Consider the following 23238-nt stretch of genomic DNA (forward strand, 5'->3'; position numbering starts at 1 on the left):
CACACACACACACACACACACACACACACACACACACCACTCCCCTCCCCTTCTCCCATCATCTCTCCCAGTGCACATAGCCTTCTCCTTCCTTCTCGCTGCGCTCATCATCCCCCTCAGCTCTGCCCTCTTCTCTGTACCCACCACCTCTTTCTGGCTTCAGATGTCTTTGTAGCTGGTCTCTTGGCACCCTAGAATCTATCCTTCTCTTTGGGTGATCACCCACTCTAGGTTTCAGTCACCTTCCTTGTTTCCACATTAGGCTGAAAAAAAATCTTTTGGTGATAGTCACAAAACAAGCCTAAGGGGTTCACTACAACATTACTCTATGTAACAGATTGGGCCCTCAATGCATTTCATTCTCTGCTTGCTTCAACTTTTGTTGAGTGACTCATTCACCTCAGTGGCTCTCCAAACCTTTTCTACCTTCCTCTAGCAGTTGAAGGTGTACCAGGTAATAATGTAAAATAATATGCTATATTCAGTGGAAACAAATAGAAAGTAGTCATTCCCTGTTTTGGTGTGTTCACGATCTATTTTGGGATACAAACACAATAAATAGCCTTGCTATCTCATGCATGGAAGGAAATGGTAGAGAAGTTTACAGGAAGCTGCAGGTACCCAGAGGAGGGATACCTCTCCAGGGTGGGGTAGGGAGTGAGAAAGAAGAGTCAGGAAAGCCTTTAGAAGAGATGGTCACTGAGCTGGTGGTAAAAGATGAAAGGGAGAGGTTGCCAGATCAAAGTGAATACAAGCAGAAAGGCCAGGACAAGCAAAGTCATGGAGGTGGAAGAACAGTACAAGGGCCTTCACTTACTCTAAAGCAGCTCAGTGTTGCTGACATAAACTTCAGAGCAGGGCACGCTAAGAGAGGAGGTTGGCCAGACCACGTGTGGCCTTTTATGTTAGGCAGCTTGGACTTTATCATCCGGACTTACAGGGGAAGATGAACCATTAAAGAATTTTAAGTAGAACAGTGCAGGGTCTAATTTTTGTTTTTGCTTTAGAGCACTGTGGCAGCTTTGGGAGGTCATTCATCAGGAAACGGTACCAGAAACAGAGTCATCAGGTAGGAGGTCATTACCACAGTCCAAGTGAAAGGTAACGAAAGCAGGAGAGTTAGTGGTGGCAGTATTAAGGGTAGAAGACAAAGTCAAGAGATATTTAGGAGATCACATCTTTAAATCTTGATGGTTAGGAAAGGATATGAAAGATAGCTTGGATGCCCAAGAGGATGGTAATACTAACAAGTGATTGAGCTTGAGAATAGGTGAAAAAAACAATTTAGGTAGGAATATGCTGAGTTTAACTTTGAGAATCCTGAAATTGAGGTGTATAATGACCCACCCCAGTGGGATACAGCACAGGTCAGTTCATGAGTCTGAGCCTCAGAGATTGAGTCTTCACTGGAGACTTAACTGGGGAATCCTTAGCCTATATGTGACAGTGAAATCTGGAGTGTGGAGGAGGGTGTCCAAGTGAGACGAGAAGCAGAGAGACTACAAGTGGAAAGCCCCAGCTTTGAAGAGTTAGAAGAGAAAGAGGAGCACACACCAACAACTCAGAGTACCAAGTCAGAATACTGTGAGGAGAGCCAGGAAGGGGTGACCTGTGGAAGAGAGGGGAGAAAACAATTTGGAAAGAAATGAATTCGTTATCAACTCTCTCTAAGCAGAGAAGCCAGTAACATGATCTGGAAAAGCCTTCTGATTTCTTATTTAAGAGGCTTTGGTGAATTCAGGTAGAGTGGATTGTGCAGTGCTGAGTAAAGATTTGCTAGAAGGAAACTGAGAGTGATCCAAGAGTCTTCTGTTTAATGTCTCAATTAGATGGGGAAAGCAAAATTGAGAGGTAATCAAGGAAGATGTCATACAATTCGGGGGTTTGGGGAAGAGGCTGAGAGGACACTCCTTCAACCTTGGAAGATAAATATACCTCCTCCTACCTTTATAGAAAAAATAACCCACACCCTGTATTTTTTTCTATTTGTTTCTTTATGTGACAACTATCACCACCTCCATTTCTTCACAATAGATGTATGTGTGTCTCCTTTCTTCTCTTCTCAGCCTTTCCAAGGATGATCCTCTCTTCCCTTGGGTCACCTCACCTGGAGCTCTGTCCCCTTTCAGCCTCATCATAAACATTTTTTTAAATGATTATTTATTGAATACTTACTACATGTCTGGCTTTTTACTTAGGTGTTTCTTTTGATACTATGTATGATGTATATTACCACCCCTTTACAAACATAGGAACAGAGACTTGGCTCCCATCAACATCCAGTTAGTAAGCAGAAGAGCCAAGATTTGAACAGAGGACTACCTAACTCAAAAGTCCACTCAGTTATCCTATTCTAAAATGACAAAGTGACAGGTTCTCATTCAATTATAACCAAGCCTGAGGACAGATCCTGGTGGAAAGGTATAGCGTTATGGGGCCAAGCTGTTGTTTAGAAGGGTGAGTCCCGTACAGGAGAATGACACTGCCCTCAGAAACCTCTTGGTGTATCTCATGGTCTTTCTTTTGCACTGCTTCTTCCTCTATGCCCTTTTCTTCATGGTGGTGATCATCATCATGTTGGTACACTACCTCTGAAAGAGATGCTCTTTGGAAGAATGGACCAGAGGCTGGAAGCCTCATTCTAAGACATAATATTGTCTCCTATATTTTAACCAAAAACATGAACAGCAACCTAAGCCCATTGCTTACCCATGATTCCTGCTCCTCTAAGCTTTCCCTTCACAGTCAGAATTCTCTTTGGCTTTCACAGTTATTAAACAGCCAGTCACCTATAAATTCCTTTAAACATCATAATAACTGTCATCAACAAACTGAAGTGTTCTTGAATCTCACTGTTAACTTCCTGCTGACCTTTTCTTCTCCCTCTGCTTCTTTTTCTTGGTCACAGGGTCCTATTCCTTCTCTCAAAACCCCATAATAGGAGGTTTTGATTTTGCTCTTGACTCCTTGTCTCTTCTCTCTGTCCTCCTCTTTGACATCACTTTTATGCAGGTTATTGCCAAGTATGCATGCTCAGTTCCAACCTTTTCCCCAGGCTTTCCCCTCTGTTTTCAGTCGCTCACTGGACAGTTAGATAGGCATGTCTTCCTGGCAGCCAAACTGGCCATGTCTGAAGCCAATGCATCATCCCTTTCCGACTCCCTCCTCTAGCCTAGCTCTTTATCCTGACATCCATATAGCTATTAATAATATCCCACAGTGCCTTCAGTTGTCTGAGGGAACCACACCATCATGTTTAGCATCTCCTTTTTTCTTTTCCAGGTGCCCTAGCTACCATGTGCTAATGAATCCACCTTCACAATCTCACCCACATCCTTCCACACATTCCCACAGCCACATCTTGGGTTTTCAGGCTAACCCTGGCTCACAACCCCAAATGGCCGGCTCGGTGTTGCCAGACTAATTTTTCCAGTTTGAATTATTCATTTCCCTATTCAAAAAGCCATCAATAACATTGCACAGTCTATAACTCTGAAACTCTAATTTTCTTGGCATCTAAGCTACCCCACAATCTGACCCCTTCTTTTTTTGCCTACCTTCTCCCCCACCATTCTCCCATTTATAGCTCAAGTTCCAGGGCAACTACATCACTTACCTTTAACTTCCTAGACTCTCCATGTATTCTTAGTTGTGGGAGAACAATTTCATTTGGAATGCCCCAATTCCTATGCTCTGAGGCACAGCTCTAATGCCATTGTTTTAGAAGTCTTCTCTGATCTCACACACCTGCCCCTAAATTCCTCACATCGCACTTAGTGATATGGCACTGTACATATTTCTGTTGTCTGATCACCTATGCTGGATGCCATGCATTCTCACATCAAAGAAAATGCATGAACTTTATAGTCAAGTAGTCATAGGTCTACACTGGTTCTGCATCCTAGCTATGTGATCTTGGCCAAATTTCTAATCATCCTGAGCTACTGTTCCCTCCCCTGGAAAATGAGGAATATAATGCCACGCTTTGGTGTTGTGATAAGTATATATGAGATCATGTATATCAAAATCTCTAGCAGGAGGCTTAACTGAAGGTCTGCCCTCAACACGTTAAGTTCTCTTCTTTAACAGAACCAGATCCATGTCTTATCCATTTTTTTCACTTTCATAATGTGTATTGGTGAAGATCCATAAATATTTGCTTAATGAATGACTATCCAATAAGTCAGCCTCAGGCTGATACTGTCTGTATACTTGTCTGGCTTATAATCTACAAAAGGAAGATAAAATACTGAGATCGTATGTACTACAGACAGCAGGTGTGCTGATTCCAGGTTGCTCCAGATTTTGGTACATGCAGGGTATTGTTTCTGTGGAGTGCTGCCCACAGGAATATAGGGTGACATCGCAGGATGCTCAAAGAGATGTAAGATCAATATTGTCTGTTTTCTAGAAGCTTCACATTTATTCAGAAATCTGAGGGAACACTTAGATAATTTAACCTAAGTGTAAACTTAAATAGTATTTTTATATTAGAACAAACAGATTATCATAAAATAGAGCAAATTCAGTGTGAATATTTAAAATAAAATAGAAACTTTAAAAAATGGATAATTGGCTTCAGGTACTTTTAGCTGCTACTTTCTGGGACCTCAGTAAAAGAAACATATACATTTTCTGCTCTCTTCCCTTAAAGGACCTTCAGCAGAAACACATAAGAAGCATTATGATAATGTATATCTGATATATATGATAATGTATATTCATTCATTCCTAGAAGCTCCAACCACACAAATGATATAATTCATCTCATATATGTTAGGAGAACTTAGTTAACAAGAATGATTTAAATGTTTGGTATATTTGGGGGTTGTGCTAGTAGGCTATAAAATAGTGACTGGTCTAGAAATAGTTGTTGGTAAAGTTGGATATGAAGCTGTGATCCAAAGAAGGACATAGTACCAAATAACAAAGGAGAGAATCTCCACAGTAGGAGAGAACTGGCTCCAGGTGTGTGCCAAGGGACACCCAGAGTAGGACAAGAGGGTGTAGATTCTGTGACAGGCAGTGGACCAGTTGGAACTTTCCCAGCCTTGAAGACAATGTCCAGATATTTGAAAGTGAAGCGTGACTCAGAAAAACAATAGCCAGTGATCCAGAAGGTGGCCATGGGAAGGTGATGATTAGCAGATGACAGAGCTGAGCAGGAAGCAGAGACACAGATTAGCTCTTGCATCCATATTAATTATGAACGTTGAGTTACTAGAGGCTGAAAATCCAGTAAGAAAGAGATGTCGAAAGACCAGGTGTGACAGAACAACAGCACGGAGAAGGGATTTGATGACAGGTCAGAATTCCTATTTTGAGGCCAGGCGTGGTGGCTCACGCCTGTAATCCCAACACTTTGGGAGGCCGAGGCGGGCGGATCACGAGATTAGGAGATCGAGACCATCCTGGCTAACATGGTGAAACCCCGTCTCTACTAAAAATACAAAAAAAAATAACCGGGCATGGTGGCGGGTGCCTGTAGTCCCAGCTACTCAGGAGGCTGAGGCAGGAGAATGGCCTGGACCCGGGAGGCAGAGCTTGCAGTGAGCCGAGATTGCGCCACTGCACTCCAGCCTGGATGACTGAGCGAGACTCTGTCTCAAAAAATAAATAAATAAATAAAAATAAATAAATAAATAAATTCCTATTCTAAGGATAGGGTATCTTGCTGTGGTGATATTATCATAAACTCAGTCATTCAAGTATCATAAACTCAAGTCATTCAAGTCAGAAAATTCAGAGTCATTATTGGTTTCTTCTTCTTCCTCAATCTATACCTCTGATTGGGCATCAAGTCCTTTCAAGTTTTCATTCCAAAATGCCTCTTCAGTCTCTCTTATTCATTTATTTAATTATTCTGTCAAATTTAGTTGTATGCCTACTGTTCTCCAGACACTCTGCCAGGTGCTGGTAATGCGAAAATGAGTCAGACAGTAAAATGGTAGAGGCAAAGATGGAAACAGACACATTTTCATAGTGAAGTGTTGTGGGCCCAGAAGATCAAACAGCTGGTTGTGTCTGTGGGAGTTGGTGGTGGAAGTGGGGCAGCTGAGTCTTGAAGAAGGAATACTTGGAAGGCAGAAAGAGAGTAGATGAAGGTGTCTTGGTGTATTTGGCAAATGATGAGAAAGGCAACATTCTACAAGAACTGTGCTGAGTGGAATGTCAGTGCCTGAGTCTAAGAATGACTTTAAGTTCTCTGGTCAGTAGGGACTTCATTAACAGAGGCGAAGAAGAGGGCTCAAGAAACAAATTTTTGACAAGCTAAGTTTGACATCCCCCACAAGCTATCCAGGTGAATATATCCAGCTGGCAGCTGGAAATAGGGTGGAAGTTGAGAAGAAAGGTCAATACTGGGGATAAATATTGAGAAAACATTAGCAAGATGATGCTAAAACCGCAGAATGGATGATGAAGCTTAGAGAGCAAGAACGTATGAAGATGAAGAACAACCAGTTTCCCTCTTTTACATTTCCCCCTCCACTGCCCTGGTGCCTGGGTCTTGCATCCTCAGTCTCTTATCCCAATCTTCCCCTCAATCCTGCCACAGGAACGACTTGAAGTGTATCTCTGAACACACTAGTTTCTACTCAGAAGTTTTCAGAATAGGCTGGGCACAGTGACTCATGCCTGTAATCTCAGCAACTTTGGGAGGCCGAGGCGAACATATAACCTGAAGTCAGGAGTTTAAGACCAGCCTGGCCAACATGGTGAAACCCCATCTCTAGTAAAAATACGAAAATTAGTTGGGCATGGTAGCACATTCCTGTAACCCCAGCTACTTGGGAGGCTGAGGCAGGAGAATCGCTTGAACCTGGAAGGCGGAGGTTGCAGTGAGCTGAGATTGCACCACTGCACTCCAGCCTGGGTGACAGAGCAAGACTCTGTCAAAGAAGAAGAAGGAGAAGGAGAAGAAGAAGAGGAGGAAGAGGAGGAGGAAGAGGAGGAAGAAGCAGAGGAAGAAGAGGAAGGAGAGGAAGAGGAAGAAGCAGCTTCCAGAATAAAATACAGATGCCTTAGCTTTGAGTTTAAAGCTTGCCATTGTTTCTGCCAGATATACCATTTCGTCTGTATCTCCAAATGTTCCCTTTCTGCCACACCAGAGTAATTGACATTCCCCAAACAGGTCATGTACTTTCATCTCTGGTTTTTCCATGCCATTTCTCCTGCCCAGATGGCAAAAGAATGGGGGCTTTAAAGTTAGAAATATTTGTATTTAAATACTGACTGACTCTTCTACTAAATAGGGGTATTAACTTGAGCAATTTATTGAATCATTCTGAATCTATTTCCTCACATGCTAAAAGGTCAGATTGGATTACTGTAATTATAATAGCATATTTAGACATCTTTATAGTTGTCAGCATCAATAGGTGCTCAATAAAAATCAAGTACCTTTTATTACCATCTGCCTCTTCTCCACTTACCATAATCATGTACTGAGGCTGGATTTTTCAAGCTTTACACCTCTTGGAAACCTTTTAAAATGACCCTCATCAGAATTCACTTTGCCCTTCTTTATGCTCCTTTGGCAGTTTATACCTCTTCAGAATATAACACAAATTGTCTGTTTCCTCTACTGTATTACAGATTAATTGATAGTAAGAATCTTATTTTTATAGCCTCATTACCTTGCAACTGGTAGATGTTTGAATTGAATTCTGGGAAAATCTACTTTAACATTTTCTCTCTTGTTTGGTTTGTTTTTCTCTCTTTTGTTTGTTTTTAGTGTTTTGTGTTTGTTATTAATAGCTCTATTGAGATATAATTCACACACCATATAATTCACCCATTTAATATGTACAATTCAGTGGTTTTTAGTATATTCAGAGTTGTGCATCCATCACCGTAATTGATTTTAGAATATTTTCATTGTCCCAGAAAGAAACTCCATACCCTTTAGCCATCATCTGATCCCTAACCTTCCATCTCCACCTCCCCCTTAGCCATCCACTGATCTACTTTTTGCCTCCGTGGATTTGCCTATATTGGACATTTTATATAAATGAAACCATAATATGTGGGCTTTTGTAACTAGCTTCTTTCACTTCATAGGATGTTTTAAAGGTTCATGTTGTAGCAGGTATAGGTGCTTCATTCCTTTTTATTGTAAAAAATTATCCTGTCATATGGATATACCATATTTTATCCTTTCATCAATTAATGGACATTGGGGTTGCTTCCATTTTTGATTATTATGAATAATGCTGCTATGAACATTCATGTACAGGTTTTTATGTGAACATACATTTTCAGTTCTCTTGAATATATACCCAGGAGTGGAGTATGCTTAGTTATATGGTAACTCTATGTAACCATTTGAGGAATTGCCAAACTGTTTTCCAAAGTAGCAGCTGCACTATTTTACATTTCTGTTAGCAGTGCATGAGGATTCTAATTTCTCCACATCTTCACCATCACTTATTATTATCTGGTTTTGGTTATAGCCATTCTAGTGGAACAATATTTTAGTAGTGAAATATTCTTAATTCAATCAATCAGTATTTAATTAAATGCCAACTATGTACCAAACATCATTCTGAGCTATTGGGACCATTGGTGAAGAAAAGAAACAAATATATCTGCCCAGCTGGCCCTTGTACTTCAATGGGAGGACAAACACAATACTTAATAAACATAATACATTTTTATCCAAGTTGCTGGATGAAATAACATTTCTTTCTTCTTTGCTGATTATCAGACAGGCTTTTTCTTACACAATCATTTTACCTCCTTATCTTAGAGATGTAATCCAATTTAATTTAACAACTTTGATATGGCTATATTCAGCCTATAAGGAGGTGGTAAGCCCTATAAGAAAAAGAGAGGAAAAGGGAAAAGGTGATCAAGAAGGTCAGCAGAAAGGAAGGGATTGGTTGTGTTGTTAAACAGGGTGATCAAGTTAAACCACATTGAGATGGTGAGATTTCAGCAAAAACTTGAAGGTGAATGAGTTAGTTAAAGAGATGTCAGTGAGAAGAGTTTTGTAATCAGAGGAAACAACCATTCCAAAAGTCCTGAAGTCCAAAGGCCCTGTGTTAAAAAAAAAAAAAGCAAAGAGGCCAGTGTGGTTGCATGGGAGGTAGCAAGGGAGAGAATAGTAAGAGGTAAGGTTAGTGTGGCTATGAGGCAAAGTCACATAGGATTTAGCAAATACATATTGCATAGGACTCATACTAAAGAATTATTTATTGTTTATCTGAAATTCAAACATAACTCACCATGCTGTAGCTTATCTAGCAACTCTACTTGTAGGCACTTGTAAGGACTTTGACCTTTATCTTCAGGGGCTGGGGGAGCCATTGTTGGGTTTACAACAGAAGAGAGACACCATTTCTCTTAGGTTTTTAAAAGGATCACTCTGGCTGCTGTGTTGAGAATGGGCTGTGGAGAGTAAAGATGGAAACAGGGAGGCCTGGGAGTCTATTGCAGTAATCCACATGAGGGATGACAATGGCTCAGACCAGAGTGTAGCAGCAGAGTGGGTGAGAAGTGGTCAGTTCTGGATATATTTTGCAGGTAGAGCCAAAAGCATTTCAACATGGGTTGGATGTGGCGTGTGAGAGGCAGAGAGGATTCAAGAATGACATCTAAGCTTTTGGCTTGAACAACTAGAACAGAGCTGCCATTGAATAAAATGGGAGGACTGTGGTTGAAGCAGGTTTAGCGAAGAGAATTGGAGTTTATTTGGGCATGCTGAGCTGATGATAGGTCAAATAAGATGAGGCCTAGCCATCAGCCAGCAGAATTTTATGGTATTTTCCATACAGATATCCAATAATGTTAGTAAAATGTCACCCGTTCACTGGGACAGATTTTTTACTTGTTGTGCTTTGTATCTTATTATTTAAAAAGAGTCTTCAGGCTGGACAACATTGTGAAGCCCCATCTCTACAAAAATAAACAAACAAACAACCAAAAATTAGCCGGGCATGGTGGTGCATTCCTCTAGTCCCAGGTACTTAGGAGGTGGAGGTGGGAGGATCAATTGAACCTGGGAGGTTGAGGCTTCTGTTTCAAAAAAATAAATAAATAAAAGAGTGTTCTACATCCCTGAGTGAACTTACAAAAACTGCTTAGAGAAAGAATAGCCAGGGTTGGATTTCAGTTTCCTGGTTTCTTCTTCAATATCTGAGCTGTAAAAACCAAACTGAATCCCAACATCCCACTTCACTTGGCATTTGAATTCATGTTACCATAGATGTTTTTCTTCATCTCTATTCATTTCTTTTCATCTATTCTCTAACTTTGAGAGAAAAGAATTTTATTATCTAGATACTTTCTTTACTGTACTTCCAAAGGCTTGAAAATGTACCCTGGAAATGGAACAGATCACCCCCTCCCCAAAATGCCTGGAACATGGTACCCTAGAGGGCTGGTGTAGTGTGAGCCCTCTTTGTCCTCAGCATGTGGACGGCCATCTCCTTTGTGTTCCTTTCACTGATTCCAAGTGGTTTAAAATGGATGACTCTCTCAATTCCTTCCCTCTTTTAATCCAAGTTCCTGGGTAAAATGACGTGGTTTTTTTGTTTTGGTTTGGTTTGGTTTTTTTTTTCTACTGTCCTGATTAGCAAGCATACCTTTTCTTGCATGATCATTTTTACCTCTTTTTCTCAGACTTGTGGTACAGTTTAATTTGAAAATTTTGATATGGCTATATTTAAAATTATCTGCAACTTTTTCATCTATTATAGGACTGCACATTTCCAAGGATCTATGGGAAAAAAATAAATGTTAGTTGGGAAAAAAAATCTATAAATGATGGCCTCTTTTCTGGAGGTCTTGTGTGCTGTGTTGTTTTTAATCATAGCATTTTAAATTGGCACATTCTTACTGAAAGCATTTTTTCACAATAATTATTATGTTTTGTTTTTATGCTAAGAAGCAAGTACTGATTAAATGACGAATTACATATATTATGTTGCCTGTGTTTTGCAGGACTTGAGAGAGACAAGTTTGATAATAAAACGGTTTCATTTGAGGAGCACATTAAGTCAGAACACAATATGTGGCATTATTTGTACTTCATAGTCCTGGTGAAAGTTAAAGACCCAACAGAATACACTGGACCTGAAAGTTACGTGGCTCAAATGATTGTGGTGAGTGACCAGAAGGTTTTAATTTATGACTATATTGCATCTTGTAGATTTTTATCTTTTCTACCCTACCATCCTCCCAAAATATGGAGATTGTAGCATTCATTTTTTGTTAACATTTAAATAGGCCTGTCAATCACTGAAGAACATCTACACTGACTAAGTCATTGGTTCACAGTAGACTCCTTGGTTATTCAAACCAAATTTGAGTCTCCAGTGCACAGATGATATTTCCTGGATTCTCTGTGCAATAACTAGCACCATCTCAGTAATGTCCAGCACCTGACCTCATACATTTTATCATTGCTGATGTCCCACTTCCTGAAATCTGGAACTTTCCCCTTGTTAAATATGAACAGAAGATTCATACCTTAAGGAATCCCTTGGATTTCAAAAATCAAGAGTTTAAGAAATTGAATTATGTTTGGAGATAGTATGATGTTCCGTCCTAATGGGAGAGCACTAATTTTTCCATCAACACATACTTCAGATTGTTTTACCAATGTTGCTGATGAATTTGCACTGATCTTGCCATATCCAGTTGCTTATAACTCCTCAGTAAGATCATGTGGTTGTCCATGATTTGAAGTTTCTTCTGTCTCATAGAAAATTAAAACAAATTGGCCCGAAAGGGAAATTCAAGTTACAACTTCAGTGTATACAGATACACATTTAGTGAGTATCATTGCATCTGATATAAATGTTTGCATTCTTATAATTAAATATAGCTATAGATTGGATATTCCCCCCCCACCAAAAAAAAATCTAACAAAATTGTGTTCACCATTTGAGAAAGAGGCCTTACATGACTCATGATCCTCCTTGCTACTTGGTCCTAAGGAAAACACTTAATAAGCACCAACGTTTGCAACAATGCTGAAGTGTCAGCAAACTTATCATCTACTTAGGAAGAGACTATAGTTAGGGATCAACCAAAGAACATTTTTGGAGGATAACATATTAATAATTATAAGTTCATATCGTCATAGTTTACCTTACCTGCCAATATTTATGTCACAAGAGAGCTACATGTAAATTGGATGTTTATATTTCAGCATTTTCATGCTTTGTTATTAATGACTTGCATTCTACTCTAAGTTGTTTTCTCTTCATTCTTCATTTGACACTGGACAAAACCTAACATTGTTTGTCTTCTCCACTTTTGCCTTTCTGCCTCCTCCTTCTTTTAAATCAGAGGAAAAAGGTAATCATTTTAAGGATATATATATATTCATGGTCATCATTTATACTTTCTTGATCTCATTTGTGAAAAACATTTTGTTTCTGCTTGCTGGGGGGAAAACCATGTAAAACATTATATTTGACCTCACATCGCTGTCTTTTATCAAAGTTTGAGTAAGTTTAATCGATATACATTTATTAGACTCCTGTTATATGCCTTGAATGAATAGATGTTTGGATATACACTAAAGAGTATCATATATTCCCTCTCTGCCAAGGAACATAGACCTTCGTAAGAGGAAGAGGGGAATAACAAACCCAAAATAGAATATGCCAGGTTTTGCAAGAGAAGTCCAAATGAAAACCTGTGAAGGCTTCAAGATGGAGAGTGGCATCCAATGAGAGCAGGTGGAAGGAATTGATGGGGGGTGGCAATACGCCCGAGAGAGGAGGATTTCTGTAGATGGGGAGTGTCTGTCTGTAAGAGGGAGTAGCCTGAATAAAAACATAAACATGAGACACTTGGACACTCGGGGGACTGTGAGTTGCCCAGTTTCACTGGCACATGGTCCACTTATAGGGAAACTCTGAGAGATCTGACAGGAAATGTAGATTGGAACTTTGAATAAAAAAGGTAGGCATTTGGATGTTATTTCATCAACAAGGGGAAACCTCTAAAAGTTATAACTAAGGGAATAATGTGACCTAGGCAAAAAGGCAGGCAGCAGTGTGCAGGCTGGTTTGGAGAGGAGAAAGAGGAAGTTAAAGATGGAATTTGGCAGCAGATGAGATTAGGGGTGAGGATATGTGAGGACCAGGGGAAGTTGAAGAGAGCAAGATGAGCCTGAGATGCCAGCCAGTGTGAGCCCGGTCATTGGGAGAAAGATGGTGGGTCATTTCAGAAGGTATCTTTGTTAGGGAGAGAAGTTGGTCAGAGAAAAATTCTTGTTGATTTTGAGGTGAGACTGGAGGCCAGGAGTCATGGGTAGGAGGAGCAGTGGTGGGGCAACAGCGTGAGCCTTGGAGCCAGGAGTATCAAACCATTGCACTGTCATTTATCTGCTGGGTGGTCTTGGATTTCATGGCTGAGTCTTGAAACCTGCCTGAGCCTCTGCCTCCTCATCTAAATGGAGGAACTGTTGCATTGCCCACAGGAGGGTTGTGCACTCAGTGAGATGATGTGTAGAAAGTGCCTCATAGAGTGCGGAGACTCTCTCTGTAAATGATAGTTCTCACTGTGACAGTTCACATAGAATGACCATGGAAACCGTCAGATTAGAGAATGGTGGGGAAAGGGAAAGAGTGTAAAGACAGAAGAGAAAACTTGAGACAGAACCCAGGGGGATCCCCCATTCAGGAAAAAGAAGAAAGACAAGCAGAGAAGTAAGAAATGAGACAATAAAGAAGGCATAAGGAGAGCCAGGAAGAGGAGTATGTCCAAAGCCAAGAGTTGAGGATTTCAGTGTCAGAGTCCAACAGCATCAATTGCTGCAAAGAGGCCAGAAAGAAGAGACAGGTCAAAGCCTTTGGATTTTATGATACAGAAATCACCAGGTGACTTTTTACCTTAAGAGAAGACTGCTGTGAAAATGTTGACCCATCTCTAGCCTTAACATTAAAAGCAACATTTTAACAGGCACTTGTACTTGAACTTTTAAGTATCCAAGTACTTATCCATGTTTCTACCCGGGCTCTTCTGTCAGAGCCTTCTCCAGAGCCATGACAAGAGGGATGAGAGCTCACAAGCTTGTTCCAACATGAAACGTTTCATTTTCATACAAGCAGTGCACATCCAAGAGAACAGGCTCCATTCCTGAATTTTAATGGCCAGGAGAAGGAAGAGTGATATTAACTTAGGTCTGATGGAAATGAAAAGTTGTTTGCATGGAAGGTTATTTATGGAAATAGCCTTTTTGGAAAAGATCTAAAAATCTGTAGCTGAAAAACCCACTTCAGAAAATCTGTTACTCCAAGCTCTGTGGAGATGATGGCCTTCTGACTATCCTCCTAGAAAGAGAGAAGATTTTATAGCATGTGGAAAGTTGAAGCACATCTACAGTTCAGTTCAAAGACTGTTCTTTTTCTTTTATTTCTCTACTCCTGATATAGCTACTCTTCAAGCTTTGGTAGGAAACCTTCCAGACATTTTCCTGCCACTCTTATTTTTGTTCCTTAAAAATAGGTTCACTTAACAAGTTTATTTAGGTGCTTGTTTATCAATAGGGCTTTGGAAGAAGTTTCAATTTCTTTATAATTGATGTTGCTTTTACTCTTATGGATTTATGCAAAGGAAAATGTGAAAGGTCCTTCCTCATATTAGTTCACAAACCAACTCATCTGAATCCTGCTACACGGTTTATGTAAATCTAATTTATACCTTGAGACCCTTAGAAAATGCCTCCTACCTTTCAGGGAAATGGGAAAAACAAGAATAGAGGCCGGGCGCGGTGGCTCACACCTGTAATCCTAGCACTTTGGGAGACTGAGATGGGTGGATCACGAGGTGAGGAGATCAAGACCATCCTGGCTAACGTGGTGAAACCCCGTCTCTACTAAAAATACCAAATAGTAATAATAATAATAAATTAGCTGGGCATGGGGGCGCATGTAGTCCCAGCTACTCGGGAGGCTGAGGCAGGAGAATGGTGTGAACCCAGGAGGCAGAGCTTGCAGTGAGCCGAGATTGCACCACTGCACTCCAGCCTGGGCGACAGAGCGAGACTCCATCTCAAAAAAGAAAATAAAATAAATAGAATAAGTTCTGAGAATGTTCCTCCCTCTGTATATTTTTTCACCTCAAATGCTTCAACTTTGTTACCATGTCAGTAAGGAATATTTGTACTAATATTCATTGAAGCACTGTGTTAGTCTGTTCTGCATTGCTGTAAAGGAATACCCAAGACTGGGCAATTTACAAAGAAAAGAGGTTTATTTGCTTTCACAAGAACAGAAAACCAAATACTCCATGTTCTCACTCATACGTGGGAATTGAACAATGAGATCACTTGGACACAGGAAGGGGAACATCACAATCCGGGGCCTGTCGTGGGGTGGGGGTAGGGTGGAGGGATAGCATTAGGAGATATACCTAATGTAAATGACGAGTTAATGGGTGCAGCACACCAACATGGCACATGTATACATATGTAACAAACCTGCACGTGGTGCGCATGTACCCTAGAACTTAAAGTATAATAATAATAATTTAAAAAAAGAAAAAAGAAAAAGAAAAGAGGTTTATTTGGCTCACAGTTCTGCAGGCTGTACAAACATGAAACTGGCATCTGCTCAGCTTCTGGTGAGGCCTCAGGAAGCTTTGACTCATGGCAGAAGGTGAAGTGGGAGTAGGTGTGTCACATGCAAGTGAAGGAACAAGAGAGAGAGGGGAGGGAAGTGCCATACTCTTTCACAACAAGTCTAGAGTGAACTAATAGAGTGAGAAATCACTCATTACTGTAGGGAAGGTACCAAATGGCTCATAAAAGATCTGCCCCCATGACTCAAAAGCCTCCCATTAAGCCCCACCTCCAACACCAGGGATCAAATTTCAACACGAGGTTAGGAGGAGACAAACCATATCCAAACCATAGCACCTCAGTTTCTTCATTTGTAAAATTCAGATAATAGATAATATTGTATCTATTGATGACATTTTAATATGAAATTTGGAGGGGACAAATACTGTACTATATCAAACACACATTGTAAATAAAGTAATACATTGCTTCTAGGGGTTAGAATTGCAGGTAACACATTTGTGTCTTTGTATCCATCCAATGATAGGATCAGGGGTCTGAAATATTAATCAAAACTTAAAACATTCTTACCTCTGCCTTCAAATTATTTTGTGTGTGTGTGTGTGTGTGTGTGTGTGTGTGTGACAAATTCTTGCTCTTTTGCCCAGGCAGGAGTGCAATGGCACAATCTTGGCTCACTGCAACCTCTGCCTCCCAGGTTCAAGAGATCCTCCTGCCTTAGCCTCCCAAGTAGCTGGGACTACAGACATGCACCACCATACCTTGCTAATTTTTGTATTTTTAGTGGAGACGGGGTTTCACCACATTGGCCAGACTGGTCTGAAACTCCTAACCTCAAGTGATCTGCCTCCTTCAACCTCCCAAAGTGCTGGGATTACAGGAGTGAGCCACAGCACCCAACCGTGCCTTCAGATTCTAAACCAAGCTATTTAAATAGCCACTGTTTGATTATTTGAATTAACATGGAGCATCTTCTTGGATATTGTTCAGGGAAATGTGACTAGATCAAGGTGTTTTGGGGATGTATTTTCTTGTCAAGTAAACCCTCATGTTTGATAAAATAAATGATATTTTGAGGTAGTGTTTACTGGGAACAGAAAGTAAGAAGGGAAAAGGAGGGACCATACAGGAAAGTAAAAATAATAAAAGAAAATTTAGAAAACTAGAGGAAAAGGTATGAAAGGATAAATCCTCCATCCCGTACTGATAATGGCCTTTGAGCACCACTAAGCCCTTTTGCTTCTCCCATTAAGGAAAGGATGATAACTGAGGAGGAGCAAACAAAAATAGACATCATTAGAAAAAAATACCCAAGACTTTTAGATGTTTCTCTAACATTTTGGGGTCATTTTAAGATTACCAGTGTTCATTTGCTGAGGTATATGAAGGGATATTTACTACTTAATTTGACAAATAGCAGGATCCAAACCAGAGGTGTGTATAAGAGCAGGTGCCATGTGTGTCTGGAGAGCTGCTGCCTCCACAAGTATCCTGATGGCACTGGGCTTCTAGTGAGACCTGGCTGGCCACCCTCCCCATGTCATGGCTGTGGGTTTTTTGGGAACCATTTCCTCCTTTTACTGATTCACAGTTGTAAACTCTTCTATTTATTTTTCTCTTGAGTAACAACTGCACCCTGACATTGCGGCAGTGTCGATGAAGACTCTTTAACTCATATTTTTGTTAACATAATAATTGTCTGTCTTAACCAAAAAATAAGTTTCTTGAAAGCCATAATCAGGTATAGAGAAGGTCTTTGTTCTGCACAATACCAGGGCAGGTAATATCTATAATGTGTATTAACAGCAATTCACTAAACATTGAATGTCTCTGTGTGCTAGCAACTGTGCTAAAGATTTGCTGTATAAAGATGAATAGGAAATTGCCTCCTCTCCCAGGAAACTCAAAACATTTATTGAATGGATAAATAAAATAATAGGTGCATTAATAAATGAATGGTTTCTTTTTAGCCCTCTGGGAGTTGGACATAATTTACAGGAAGATATACCAAAATGATGTGAGACATTGCAACACAAATTTCTCATTAGTCAAATGCTATCTGTCCCTTCTTTTAAAACCAAAGGATAAAGATACAGCAGGAAGGGTTATGTCCCCTGACCCAAATTGAAGGGCTGATTTGAAATATGAGGCTGTAGGCGCTTTAATCTGTCTGTGGTCTCTCTCATCGTGTCTCTCCAACCCAGCCTCTCCCTCCCACAAGAGTAGGCCTTCCCCTGCTCTTCTAGCAGAGGGGTGGGGATGCACACTGGTGGGGTTTCCAGCTTAACTCACCCTTAAGAATGAATTCTTCCTTACCATGATCTGTTAAGCCCTTAAAAAGAAAGGTCATTCTTTTAATGAGATAGGAAATAAATCTACCCATCTAGTCACCCACTACTTTAGCCAAATAAGGAGGGGAAAGAACTAGCAATTTCCCAAATGTTGTTTTCTGAGTCTGGAAATCAAAATCAGTCTTGTTTAGTTAAAACATATTTTTGAGCAGTAACTGTTGGAGGGGAGATGTTTGGATTCATGAAAGCCATCGAGTCTTCTAAGATTTATATGCACCCCTCCTGCTTTAGCACCACTGGCCAACTTCATCTCTACATTATTGTTATGTGTCATAATTATGAAATTATATGTTCTGTTCTATTACTTCTAATTTACACTAATTTTGTAATTGGATCTCATTAAACCAATTATGTAACTGCTTAATTTTTAACTAAACACTATCTTAAAGACTTCAGAACTTAATTTTAAGTGTTTACATTTCAAGGAAAGCCAAGGGGGTCTTTGCAGCTCAGAAAGCACAATTAAGAAGTACATTTGAGCATTCGAGGAGATACCACCCTCACTTCCCACATTTTAAGTCCAGACATGTGTCTGTAATTTAAGAGGGATCTTTTAAAGTGCCTGTCTCTGGATTTTTATTGTCACTGTGGGATCTGTCCCCTATGTTATTCTCATTTTCTATTTAGTATTCATGTGTAAGATCCATGAATTACCTCATTTTTGCGCAGATGTTAACATCTTTCTGTTCCTCTTTTTAGTTTATGAAACAGAGACAGAAGTGGTAGGTACTTAACAGTGTGGCTGAATGCTGTCTTCTCCATCTTAAGGATTCTGGTCCAGTGCTTAGGTTGTTAGACTTTGGTGCTGGAAGTGAGGATAAAAGGATTTGGACCAAATAGTGTTTAAATGATTTTCATGGGTGGAAGTGGCATGGAGAATAAGAACGAGGGAAGGCAGGTAAGACACTGAACCTGAGATGTTCTAGGTTACTTCCTGAATTGATCAGAAACTGTAGATCTGCTAATGTTCAGGTGATTGACCACAGAGTTACAGAACACGAGTGGCTTTTGTTAGCTTTTCTCATCAGTGTTTAAGGAGAAGTTCCATGCGAAGGAATAAACCTGAGCATATGAATCTGAAGTTTGATTTCTTAGGATTTCCATGTACAAGATTGGTGACTTTACTTATCTCCTCCATACTTCAGTGTACCCATTGATAAAATATGTATAATGGGCCATTTAGAACTCAGAATAGAAGGCAATTGAACTGAGCTAGGACTCTGGAGGCCTCTGGCTGTACCAGGCATTAACCCTTCAGTTGTTGGATCATGCAGAGGAGGTGTGGTGGGGATCCCAGGGGCAGATTAGGGCAAATAAATCTGCAGGGGGAGGGAGTATTTGGAGGGCTTATGAAAGGGGCTTACTTGACAATCAAGAGATATTACAGTATTTTGGCAATTAGTCAGCCATATCTTTGCATACCAGCTAAATATTGGTACTGAGTATAACTGCACTTTTTTTGCAGAGTTGCTATGAGGATTCAATAAAATCATGCCACTAACAACACTACAACTAATATAACTGACATGGATAAGTATTGCCTATGGATAATAGCCACTAATCATGCCACTAACAACACTACTGCTAATATAACTGACATGGGTGAGTGTTGACTACTTATCCAGCTGACATTAGATAAGTGCCTGTGCTATGCTAAGTGCTTTACATGCATGATCTCCTTTAAAGCCTCATGACAACTCTAGGAGGCAAATCCTATTGTTCTTACTATCCCCATTGTACACATGAGGAAACTGAGGCTCCGAGAGGATTGGTAGCTTGCCCAGAGTGGCACAGCTTGCACAAAGGGATGCCATGCCCATAATGTGCCAGGTGCATGCCAGTGATCGATAAATGTCTGTTAGTATCCGATCCCATGCAATGTGTAAAGCTAGAAGCTGTGATTCCTTTGGGAACAAGCAAGGCCAGCTGTACCCAGCCTTCTCGGCAGCGCACATGGCACTTTACAGAAGAACTATAAAAATTCAGTCCACAGGGCAGGGAGTAGACCTGGCGAGGAGACAGGAAGTCAGATGACAATCCTACAATGGCAGGAAGGCCTGAGAGGAATTCAAATAAGAAAAAAAAAGAACTCGTTCAGAGCTGGTTGGCAACTGCATACTTCCTACGAAGATTAGAAGTGTTACAATTACAATTATTACAATTGCAGGCAAGAAAGAGAAAGAGGCTGCAGGATGTTTCAATTTAATTTGACGAGTATTTACTGAGGAGAACTATGCATGAGGCACTGATAAGAATAAGAATAAAATATCCCTGCCCTCCGAGGACCACACTACAACTAGAAGGACAGCTTTATTCACCAGAAACGATTGTGGAAATCAGATTGAACTCTGGTACAGACATCCAGCAGCCAGAGAAACCTTAAGACAGATCACACCACTGCACCCCTGCTTAAAACCAGTCCACGACACTTAGATTAAAATCCAGAATCCTTCATAGACTGCTTATATAGTCTGGCCCCATTCTACATTACCAGTCTCATTTCATCCCACTTCCCTTAGCCGACTACAGTCCAGCCACACTGGCACTTCTTCTTTTCTCAAACATGCCATGCTTTTCTCTGGTGGGAGCCTTGGCCCACATGTGCCTTCTGCTTGCGGTCATGGCCCTCTGGCTCTTTGCATGTCTGTGCCTTCCCTGACATCCCCATTCCCATTACTTCCTAGCCCACCACCCTTTATTTCCTTTAGCATTTATATTGATCTGACCTTAAATTGCTTTTATATTTATTGGTGTGTTTATTCTTCATCATTACCATATACACCCCAGGAAGACATGTACACGTCTGCTTTGTTCTCTTCTCTATTCCCAGCGCCTAAATTAATGCCCGGCACATAGTAGGCACTCAGCATAAATTGCTGAACAAAATAAATAAGATATAGAGCCACTGGAGCACAGAGGACAGGTTCTTTCTGGCCGAAGTCACTAAGGACAGTTTCACCAAGAAGATTTTGAGGAGAGTCGAGCTAAAAATGAGGAGGATTTTGATAGAAGGATGGAGGGGAATATGTTCCAGGCAGAGTGTGTATCTTAAAAGGAAAGTGTGAGAACAAGAAAGGAAACTAATTAAGTATACGATATGTGTTAGCAGCTTAGCATGCTATCTTATTTATACCCATTTTATGTGAATTGAGGCTCAGAAAAATGTGAGTCATCCCAGGTGCTCTGTAAATAGTACTTGAACCGGGATGCAAATCCAGATTTTCCTGGGACCAGTGTCTATGATTTTACCTTTAGCTATGCCTTCTTCTAGTAAATAATCAGGTAAAATTTGACAAAGGCTAAATAAATGTAAATCAAGTATTGAAGAACAGGTAGGAAAACCCTCAAAACCAAAAGCCAAATGACATGCTTTAGAAGGAAGAAAGCTGTTTCTGTTTCTCCAGTATTTTTAGGAGTTAGAATTTTTAATCTCTAAGCTGCATTCGTGGAGGTGTAATCTAAAATGCCTTGAAAACACAGGACAGTGAATCATTTTTTATTTTTTAATGATGTGTTTATTCAACAAATGCAGATTGAGTGTCATTGTGTTCGAGGTGCTAGGCTTGGTTTAGAGACGCAGAGTTGAGGCAGATTCTCTAACTTCCCTTGGGAAGCTTTGGTAAAATAAAGGAAATAGATAAAGAAGTGATGATAACACACGGCGGCAGTGGAGTCTGCCAGAGCCTAGGGCCTGGGAACGGAGGCTTCATGGAGGTCATGCCTAGGTGCTTGAGGCTGATCAGGTAAATGAGGATGGAACAGGTAGAGAGAGCAGATAGGTATGTCTGGAAAAACAGTGAGGACATTTGGGAGGGCAGTAACCAGGAGTAGTAACCAGGAGCCAGGTTGCAAAGGGCCTTGTGTGCTTAGAAATTTTTACTTTATCCTGGGCTGGGCGTGGTGACTCGCGCCTGTAATCCCAGCACTTTGGGAGGCCGGGACAGGTGGATCACCTGAGGTCAGGAGTTGGAGACCAACCTGATCAACATGGTGAAACCCTGTCTCTATTAAAAATACAAAAATTAGCCGGGCATGGTGACACACACCTGTATTCCCAGCTACCAAGGAGGCTGAGGCAGGAGAATCGCCTGAGACCAGGAGGTGGAGGTTGCAGTGAGCCACTGTACTTACGCCTGGGTGACCAAGTGAGACTCAGTCTCAAAAACAAAACAAAACAAAACAAACAAACAAAAAAAAGCAAGAAAGAAATGTTTACTTTATCCTCAAAGTTAAGGGAAGTCCTGCAGAGATATTAAACCAAAGAGACAGGAGCAGATTTACGTTTTAGAAGACATGTTCTATAGCAGCATAAGAAATGGATTCAAGGGGGGCCATCCTGGAAGAAAAAAAAACAATGAAACAGGTGGAAAGATTTTATTACCCAGCAACAATAATGTGAGCTGGTGCTAAGGAAATGCCACTGGAAATTGAAAAGAAATGATGGCCATGAAAAAATTAAGACAGAAGTTTTAATGAAGGTAAGGGGAAGGCTGTTTAGGTCCCTGGCCTCAGAGAGTCAGGGGAGGGAGAGCTGAGCACTGAGGAAAGGGAAAGTGTTCCACAGAAGTAAGTTGAGGAGATGTGATCATCTCAGTTTGGGTTATAGTGCCTAAGTGCATATGTGGACTTGGACATTTTAGGCATTTTCATGTTCAAGATGTTTTAGATGATACCTCTACAACTGTAAGTTAGAAATTAAAAATTCTAATAAGCAGCTGAGTATGTGGGTCTGTAATTCAGATGAGAAATCGAAAATGGACAGTCCACTAAAAAAAGGTTAACTACCACAAGGATAAGATTTTAGTGTCTTTTTTGAGACAGAGTCTCGCCCTGTTGCTCAGGCATGATCCTGGCTCACTGCAGCCTCGACCTCCCAAGGCTCAGGTGATCCTCCTGCCTCGGCGCCCCCAAGTAGCTGGGACTACAGGCACACACCACCATGCGTGGCTAATTTTTCTATTTTTAGTTGAGGCGGGGTTTTGCCATGTTGCCCAGGCTGGTCTCGAGCTCCCGAGCTCAAGTGATCTGCCGACCTTGGCCTCCTAAAGTGCTGCCAGATTTTATTTTATGCACTAGGGCATCCCAGGAGAATAGGAAAGTGCCTGGTATATATTAGATACTCAATAAAGATTTCTTAAATGATCACAAAGATTTGTAAGTTGCTGGAGTATACTTGATAGCTGAAATCACAGATTTGGATAAGGCTATGCAAAGGAAACTATATAGACTGAGAAATTCAGAAAAAGCATGCCCTCAGACTTGAAATAGCACAGACCTTTTCCTGTTATTTACTAATAATGATGATAATAATGTCAAAAGTCTACTACTTAGATTTTACTCAGCAAA

General features: G+C 40.6%; 1 protein-coding gene across 2 annotated transcripts in view; it reads left to right on the plus strand.

Moving 5' to 3' along the window:
- Window positions 1–23238, plus strand: part of ITPR2 (inositol 1,4,5-trisphosphate receptor type 2) — a 493382-nt gene that overhangs the window by 434468 nt on the left and 35676 nt on the right. For both annotated transcript variants that reach the window (XM_033222612.1, XM_033222613.1), the window contains one exon: window positions 10945–11105. In XM_033222612.1, the coding sequence (XP_033078503.1) occupies window positions 10945–11105 (161 nt within the window). The remainder of the gene's footprint in view (window positions 1–10944; window positions 11106–23238) is intronic.

The sequence above is a fragment of the Trachypithecus francoisi genome, unplaced genomic scaffold, assembly GCF_009764315.1.
Source record: "Trachypithecus francoisi isolate TF-2019V2 unplaced genomic scaffold, Tfra_2.0 Lachesis_group11, whole genome shotgun sequence".
NCBI classification, from domain to species: Eukaryota; Metazoa; Chordata; class Mammalia; order Primates; family Cercopithecidae; genus Trachypithecus; species Trachypithecus francoisi.